Source organism: Charadrius vociferus, unplaced genomic scaffold, assembly GCF_000708025.1.
Source record: "Charadrius vociferus isolate BGI_N301 unplaced genomic scaffold, ASM70802v2 scaffold159, whole genome shotgun sequence".
NCBI classification, from domain to species: domain Eukaryota; kingdom Metazoa; phylum Chordata; class Aves; order Charadriiformes; family Charadriidae; genus Charadrius; species Charadrius vociferus.
This window is the reverse complement of record NW_009649940.1, coordinates 2,585,643-2,594,997: the sequence shown is the minus strand read 5'-3', so window position 1 is coordinate 2,594,997 and position 9,355 is coordinate 2,585,643. Positions and strand designations below refer to the sequence as shown.

Here is a 9,355-nt window from a genome sequence, read left to right as displayed (position 1 = left end):
CCGCTGGCTCCCGGGATTTGCAAATGGTCGCCCCCGGCCTGGGGGACGGGGCGTTGGTGGCCTCGGGCGAGCTCCGCATGGCGCTGGGCTCTGGTAGTGGCGAATAGGGCCGGTGAGCTGTTTGTCTCGCTTTGCTTTTCTTTAGAAACAGCGCTAAATCCCGTTTGCTTTACCGCAGGTCGTCTTTGCCTAATTATATAGCGAGGCCCTCTGTACGATCCGTTACTCGGTTTTTGGATTGCAGAGGCTATAAACGTTAACAAAAGTAGTCAGTTGCTCGCTCGCAGGATTCAAACTGTTCATGTGGAAAGAGCCAGAGCGAGAGTAGCCATAGTATAATTTTCTGGCCTTTAATCGCTACACGTAAGATAAAGCTACTTCATAGGCTCCATACCGACTAAACAGGCAGGTAGCTTTACAAAGTTGGTCGTTGAAGACCTGAATTGAAATTGCCAGGCTTTACGCTTAGGCTAGCAAAGCGTTCCTAGAAGTTAGCAGTTTCTTGGAGTATTATTCTTGGCTGGTAGTAAACTGCTGACCTCAAAATACGTATTTCAGCCTGTGTTTCCTGAGAATTTCAATCTCAGCACTTGCTCCTGAGGGCACCTGACAAACCTTTTTGTGATCTCACAGTCACTTTTATCCTTGAATTAAGTACGTACTTCCTTCACAAAGAGAAGTATATAATTTGTAGTTTCAAATGTACAGGTCATGCAGGCGGAGTTCTCCAGACCACAAAATCTCTACTTAGCTGAAGATCAAACCTTTTGGCGACATATATAGTTGCCTTTATCGTCTCGACTGTTTTGTTTGCATGTCTTGATGCACTTGTAAGTACCTATTTATGCATAGCTTCTACAATTCAGCTTGCTGGGCAGCAGCTTGTGGTCTTGTCCATACATGAAAGAGAACTTGTCACTCATTTGGCTTGCGGTGACAGTAATAATAATGGTACATCAGAAGCATTGGGAAGATTTCTTTTGATGCATTAGCACCTCGTGCTTCACCTTCTGTAAAGTTTACTTTTCCACTTTAGATAAAACACACAAATAGTTGTTGAAGGAAGGAGAAGAGGGAAAGGCGGCAGTGAGTTCATACACTGTGCACGTTAGATGCTTAATTTGATGATTTCAGACAACGTTAAATTATTTTTCTTCTGTGTAAAAGTTGTGCTTACCCTTTGTCAAATTAGTACTAATTGAAACACCATCTTCAGTGGTAAGTGTATAACTTAGCAAATATGGGAGTCGCTGTTGCTGGTAATGGCATTGGTGAAGAACGCACACCATGGTGTGCGTTTTGGCTTGGCCACCGCCAGAAGCACCACTGAAGGATTGTGAAAGACAAAGCAGCTGATCTTTCCTGTCTGTTTGAAGGAAGGAATTGCCATGTGCCTCTGTCTGCAACAAGGGGTGTATTTTGGAGTAACTAATTGCATGCTGGCAAAGCGAAATCAGTCACGCTAGGCCCTTATGAATGTAGTAGTATGGAAATTAGTCATGTGTAATAATAAGTAGATGAGCAGAAATACTACTGGGATGGAATGTAAAACTATCCGTAAAGAGGATAATAAAACGTAAAAGAATCTCGCATCAAAGTAGTGACTGAATCCTGTTTGACTTGTTGATCCTGGCTTAATTTGTGGAAAGTTTCCTGAGACGTGCACATATGGTATGTTCAGTGATAGTTACACACTTGAGAAAATTGACCCCAGTCTGTCATCTTTAGATTTTCAATTTAGCGCGGTGTTAGTTTGTAATAGAGGCAAACCTGACTCTTGTTACCGAAAGAAACTGTTAATGTCACCTGACACTAGAAGGCAAAAAGTAATGTAAAAGGCTTAAAATTCTTGACGAAAGAATTCGGTCAAAGTGTTGTTACTATGACCTATTATTTTTTTGTCTCAGATACATTAGTAGGTTTTAATCACATTGTAGTAAACTAAACACCTAATGTAAACATACTTGAATTTTTCATGGTGTTTGTTACCACAGTTCATTGTTTCCGACTAAGCCTTTTATTAAACTTCTCTTTTAAACAGAGTAACTTCAGAATTATACAGCTACTTTTACATCCTAATCTGCATTTAACTCATGAAGAAAGAGTTGTAGCCGTATGAAATTGCTAGTGAAGTTAATAGGCTTCTGTCTAATCCCAGTGATGGTGAGCACAGGGAGTTAGCTGTAGCATAGGCTGTCAAATGATGAAAGGTACTTCAGCAGCGCGTCTTCCTCCCCGCACCTTTCCTTATAGTTCCCAGCCAATATATTGCAGTAGGTCTTCAGTTCTTCAAGTTGAAGCGCTATGAGTAAGAGGGGAGAAACGGTTCCAAGGAAGAAGCCTCATCTAAACTTGTAGATAATTTTTTACAAGGTAGCAAGATAAGCTTTTTATTAAATTGACCCGACAAGATGTATCCATACAGAAGCTGTGGAACAACCCAGCGTTAGTCCTGTATTCCTTGTCTGTCTTCTGAGTCTTGTTTTTCCTCAGCTACCCCTCAGAGCTGGGCCCTCACAGAAGAGGCTAGTTACCCTCCCTCTATATAAATAATTTGTCCAGGATGGAGTAATTGAAATAATTTTGTTATGAAAGTTCTCCCACCTCTTCATTGGATGAAACCTAAAGTGCTGCCCTTTTTGTAAGCTTGCAAAAGGGAATCTGAATGACAAGTTCTCTAGTCTTCATGTGACTTGCGTAGCTGATGTTGGTCTCTAATGATTCATTAGCTAATTATTCAAAAATTGTTCATGAAATATATGAAAGTGTTCAATGAAACAAAATGCCTGTGCTGCTTATGTGGTTGAAGTAGGTTTGCTTCCTAATGTGCTTGAATGATGTAGTTAATTAAAATGACTGCACACTTTAGTCTTTTATACTGCGCTCAGTTTGTCTTTCTTCATTGTGTTTATTTCTGAGTGTCAAAGAACACCTTTTATCTGATTGATATTTTGGTAGCAGAACCAGTTCGCTGTAGTGCTATTGTATAAATTAATTAACTTTAGTCAGTTAGCAAACAGGTTGTAAAAGTACAGTTTAGTAAAGGTAAACCATGTAACTAGGAATAGCAAGCTTTTGATTAGTAAATGGGTAAATGATCTGATTATCAAAGGTTTTTGGTTTATCTAAGGCAGGTATTAGTTCTCATGAATTCACTGAGTGTTTGAATAGCAGCTTTTAAAAATTAAGAATTATCAGAAAGTACAACACCTGACAATTACCCCAACCCCGAAGGGATTAAAAACATTATCTTTACAAACCTGCTGTCTGTGTTTTAGTTGTATATAACAGCATGTGTAATTTTGTATGGTAGGTTTTGTTGGTTTCTAAACTGGAGACCTGTTAGGACAGAGGAATCCGTCCCACTGCCTGCAGCCTGGGACACCGTACTGGCTTGCTGTGTTCTAGCATGTGCTGCCATTAGACCATGAAAGCTTTTGTAGAAATTGAGTCACAGGTCGCAGCTTTCTATGAAGAAGCTAAGAAAAAAAAATGAGATGAGAAATGAAGTGCAAGGAAAATAAATAGTATAATGATTAATCAATCATGTATTGCTGTGGTTTGTTTGTTTGGGTTTCCCCCGCCCCCTATTGCTTGGTGTATTGAAAAACTGACTGGTTTGAATGTAAATAGGTGGAAGGATGCAGGTGTCAACTCACTGCCTTGGTTAGTTGTTCAAGCAGTGTGAAGAAGGTCAATCTAATGGAGTTTTGCTATAAAATGCTGGAACTCTTATAGGAAAGGATGTTAGCGTAATTACTGTGGGTTTTTTTTTTATTTCACAGAATCTTGGATCTAAATCCATGCTCTAGATTTAAATGATATACTTCAAGGGATTGTTGTGTCACATTTGCAAGACTTTCACACTTATCTGTTAAAGCAGAAGATTTCAATATAGCTTACCTTGTTTAAAAATGGATTATACTGTGACATTTCAAACTGTGCATTGCAAGGAAAATGTTGTACAAGTTCAACAAACATGTTCCACGGTAATTTTGAAGAGCTCTTCTGCTGGGTGATTTCAACCGCTTCCTGAAGCACTTCTTGTACTTATGTGATGTTTTTCCTTCACTGAAGGAAATACAAATGTAGTTCAAGTAAAAATAAAAGTTTAATATTGTTCAGAAATCCATACAGTAGAAGCTGTGTTTGTATCAAAATTAGAATGCATTCCATCTTTTATTAATAGGCTTTGCTTTCAGAAGAAGTTGGGAACATCATCCCTCCCCTTCTACCACAACAAATTACTTGCTGACTTGATTATTTGCAGAACTTCAAACCATCCATTCTGAAGTACTACTACTGAGAACGTTATTTTCCTTGTAATCAGTAGTACTTTGGTGACACATCTTTATGTACAAGCTTTCCTTCTCTTAATCTCTGTGCAGCATCCAGTCTGCTTTTCCTTTTCTGTTGCCCTTGTCCCAGAGGATTGCTGCTGCTTTAGCGGTTCCAAAGTTCATCTTTCATTTTTCAGGACTGTTGTCCCATGTGTCCTGACATACTGCCCTTGGCATGTTTGCACACCCATGTCTTTGCACAGAAAATACCTTGTGTTAGGATGTGGTGTATTAAGAGACTCAGAAGAACCATAATAAAAATGGCTTTGAAGGCTGATTTCTGTTTTCATGTGGATGGCATCTTTACTGGATGGAGTTCAGTGATTGACAGATGGTAATTGGCAATTAAACTTCCTCATCCTTGATTTTATTTTTTTTTCCTCACTCCCTCAAAACTCAGCTGAAACCCATCAAGTAAAGTAATTGAAGATAACTGAATTCATTTATCAACGCAGCATGCTATTACTAAACAGCTTACCTTGTGGCATATGACTGAATAAACCATTTTAATACAGTTAGGTTGGAATTAGTGAATTAGTTTTATTAGCAAGAGCTTGTTGGGTTCTGCTAGAGCAATATACTGAAATGCCATTTCTGGGTATTCAGCACTGTAATGTGATGTTGAAACCAACCACCAGGGTAATGTTAAGCATAGAGCTTTTATCTAAATGCACTCTGCAGTAAGTTTTGCCTGAACAGTGGCTCTAGGCCTGCTAACAGATGGATAAAACCTGTAAATTATCTGATGTTTTGTTCTTTTACTCTCCCACCCTCAATATTTATTTTTTTTTCTTCACCATTATCTTCCCTTTTGTGCTTCACACTGAAGTCCAGCTCTCACATGATAAGCCCCAGAAAGCCTATCAGGAAAGATCAGTTAAATTTAATTTTGAGGGTGGCTCTTTTCAGAGGGCCAGAAACTCTGTGGGATTGTTTTTGGGAAGGGAGGTACAGAGTGTGGTGAGATCTCAGGCCTTTGCATTCACAAAGGGCATGATCAACTAGGCAGCTTGTTGCCCAGTACTCATTTTCTTTTCATTTAGTGTGCAAATGCATCTTTCGAGTCTTGGATTGCTACATACAGATAAGAGCGAATCCTTAAAACGAGTTGGGTCTCATTCTGCTCGACTCGGATAGCCTCTCCTGCCGCCTGGAATAATATCCCATGACTAAGATAGTGTAGCGACATTCAGTCTTTTATTTTTGAATGCCTTGCTACGCCCTGGTGACACACAGAGTAGAAGTTCTGGCAGAGCAGTCCTTCAGCAGCAATTTAAGTAAAAGTGCTGTGAGATGGAAAAAGGGCTTCAGTAAGGTAATTGAACAGCTAAAGAGAGAGGTGTGTTTACAGACTACTGGAGGACAAATGCTGTGGGACGTCAGTTTACCTTTACAGATAATTGGTAGTTTTGTTGGAGAAAATTACAAATTTGTTTGCTACTCCACCTCTACAGCTGCTTGTCTTGTTTTGTAAAGGGCAATTAGTTTATTATTGAATGACAAGTAAAAATTAGGATTGCACAGTCACTGTGTGCTTCTGCAAGCTCTCAGTCTGAAGTTAATTGAGGCTGAATAACAAGAAAGACACAGTTGGGGGGTGTGTGTTTTGTTTTTGTTTTAAAAAGCAGATCTGTAGGAGAGGGTAAAACCTGCTGGTAAACGGTGTGGCAAAGGTCACAGGCCTATCAGGATTCAATGAATTCACGTCTTGTGTGATGTGCAAGTTGTATGCAGCAGTATTAATATAATTTACAGTGGAATATGGAGTCTACATTAGTTTATGCTTCTAACGTTTACAGTATATTCCAGGAAGCAGACAGAGAGGGTTTTCAGAGTCACTGGGGCGCGAGGGTGGGGTTCCCAGTGTGAAGCTGCGATAAGGAAGATTAGTCACTGGATGTGAAAGAGATAATGGTTGAGGAGGTGATGTTATCCCTGTATGAAATAATAATCCACTAGTGATTTCAGTCATGTTCAATGTTTCAAGTTTGTCTGGCAATGAAATACTGAATGAGAAGTTTCAAGGAAAGGTTGTGACCACTTCTCTAGGGGAAAATACGTGCTGGGGAACCGAACCAGGGGTTAACAAAAGAAATTATGAGGTGGTTTCCTCTGTCTCAATTCTAATCTCCAAGAAAAATTGCCTAATACTAGTGGGTTTTTTCCCCTAAATTCCCGATGCAAAAAGTAGAACACAATTAAGATGGGTCAGGAAAAATAGCACAGAATAAGAAAATTGTATTTATATGCAGAGGGGTAAGTGCACATGTATTAAAAGACTTAGTAAGTCTAACTAGAGGTTTTTTTCAACGTAGGTTATTGATCCTTGACCCTATTGAGCCCTAGGCTCAATAATGTTGCCATAAAGGAGAGAGTTATTTCCAATTTGTTTATTAATTCCTGGCAAATATTACCGGTGGAAGTATAATGGAATCTTGCTTGGCAGATCAGATGGGATCATCATTTAGGTCTTGACTCAGGATGGTTCTGAAAATGTCTAAGTGTCAGCTTCATTGCAGATGCTCATATTTATCATAAACATATCCATTGTGGAATTCGGGCATTAAAATTTATTAGTCTCAATGTAGTTCTTATAGTCGTTTTCTCTTTTCACCTTTCCTTGTATTTTTTTTCATTGCTTTGGCTTGATTATGAGCAATATGGCTAAATTTTATTTGGCATTTGAGTAATTGCTTATAAAAGGAAATTACTAGGAATTTGTGAATAAGTAGTTGCATCTATGTTTTTTTCATACTTCCATAAGGATAGATTTTGTAAATTAATTCTGTCTTATAAATATAGCATCTTATTAGATGCTATATAACATTTTAAAGGAGGATAACATTTTAAAGGGGCTCATTTTCTTTGCTGCTTCTTAGGTTAAGATACCAGCTTTTTCATTATAGCTGAGCAAATGCTTAAATGCTGTGTTATACAGTATCTTGTAAACGTGGTTTTCAAGATTATTTACACTTACTAGGAAGGTGAGTTTTTCAGTGTCATGTACTATTAGTTACCTGTTCATTGACTTCAATACCAAGGCCTCAGTAAAACATTGGTGTAGTATGATAGATAGTTAAACAGAGTTGTTAAGGTATACTTCCCTTCCTCTTTTAAAGTGCAGTCTAATTCTTCACCTGAAAATATTTTTCTTCCTTTTCAGAACTGCAAAATTCCACTAAAGTTATAAAAGCAGCGAAACCCAGGACAAGGAAATCCAGCAAGGTTTGTATTTGCCAGAAGGACATTTAGCTATGAGTTACTGGACTGATTGTGTTAGAAATCCCAGTTAATCTAACCTGTTAATCTAAACTGGCATTTAGCTCAGCTGATAGTGTGGTAGGAAAATGAAGTCATTTCTGGCTGTAAATATTCTGTATGGTAAATAGCTGATATTACTAAAATAAAAAGATAGCAAGGTATTTTGAAGTTACAAGCAGAAGTGTTATGTTCTCCCTTAGTAATGGTTAATTTTGCAGACAGAAAAAAGTAAAAAAGGAAGGGAAATTTAAAATTCGAGGGGTACTAAAGTGGTGCATGTATGAGGGATAAGGAAATGCACTTTTGTTTCAAAAAGCAATGGGATTATATAAAAATGTGGAGGGGCTGCAAAAAACCAACATCACTTGAGCACAAGTGATGCTAGATGGGTTTTTGAAATCCTTTTTGCATATTAATGTGTTGTGTGTGCTTTATGTGCTGTTATAAAATTATCATTATGACAACAGGGGACACTGAATCCTTTTATTGAAATTTTGCACAGCTACACCTTTTTAGGTTGGATAGTACCTGTGCTCAAAGGTCTAAAAGCTAAAAGACTTCTAAGCAGTATATACCTTTAAATTGCATAGGAAGCTATGTGTAAGACAACATTTAATCTGACAATTCTCTTCTGTGTGCTCAAAAGTCATAAGCCCTCTTGGTTTGTTTTATAATAGAATCTAGAAACTTTTGCTTGCTTGCTGTCTTTTCTTGGTTGTTCCCACTTGAAATATTCATGAAGGCATTCTTTAGACACTTATACTAATTACAAACTAAAATGTATTGGACCTTGATTTAGATGTAACTGTCGTGAATAGTCGTTTCTACAGTCGATCATATTCTGTTTTCAAAGGTTGTGAGTTTGTTTTCTGTTGTATTTCATAGTTTTTAAAAATTGTTACTTCTAACAGTTCTGCTCAAAGCAGTACTCTGGCCATCTCAGTCATGACTGACATCTTCCATGTATTAAGGAGGACTAAATCTAGGAAGTAGTATAAACTGTTTGTCATCTTTGCAGGCTGGTGATTTTGGTGATATCGCAAACTGGCCAACACCAAGCGAAATAGCAAACAATGAAGTAAGTAGCCTTTGTTATCTTCAGTGTTATTTTTTAAAAGACATATTGACTTTTCTGCTTAGTACCATTCCCCCCAGAATGTGCTCTGGGTGTTGTAGGGTTTCAGCAGATTTTTTTTCTGAAATAATTCAGCAGAAATAATTCAGGTTAGTGGTCTGTGCTTAACTGTCTGCACTGGTATTGGGATTTCTGAACCCTTCACAAGCCCACACACGTACACTCCATTTATCATTAGTGGTGTGCCATGGACATGTAGGTAAAAATGTGCCATATTTACATTAAAACTTATATTTCCCTTTTCTACTTACTGGGATGTTTATGCACAGATGAGGTCTTTGGGGTTGTGAGCGTGCTGCCCTCCCTTGTGGCTCAGAATGCTGTGTGCAGGTTGTCTTAGGACAACTTAGTTATCCTTGCCCTATTTCTCTGATATATTTTCTCCTTGCCGGACATTTACTTAACATCTATTCCATCAGATTATCTTCCTTTCACTTTATCTCAAGGAAAAAGTGAACAATATATCTTACACCTCTTTTATGCTATTTAAAACAAGAACAGAACACAGATTATTGCAAGATATGAGGTGCTGTTTTGCTCTTTGCTTTAGTTCTACAGCACCCCTGTGATGCTCTTACTGTTCTCTTGGTGAGGGAAACCAGAAGGGGTGGGTTCAGCA

The 9,355-nt window shown here is 38.3% G+C and overlaps 1 protein-coding gene across 1 annotated transcript in view; it reads left to right on the top strand.

Annotated features, from left to right (window-relative positions):
- Positions 1-23: 23 nt before the first annotated feature.
- Positions 24-9,355, top strand: part of LARP1B (La ribonucleoprotein domain family, member 1B) — a 30,655-nt gene continuing 21,323 nt past the window's right edge. The window contains exons 1-3 of the mRNA XM_009891432.1: positions 24-93; positions 7,504-7,565; positions 8,620-8,679. Coding sequence (XP_009889734.1) covers positions 24-93; positions 7,504-7,565; positions 8,620-8,679 — 192 coding nt within the window. The remainder of the gene's footprint in view (positions 94-7,503; positions 7,566-8,619; positions 8,680-9,355) is intronic.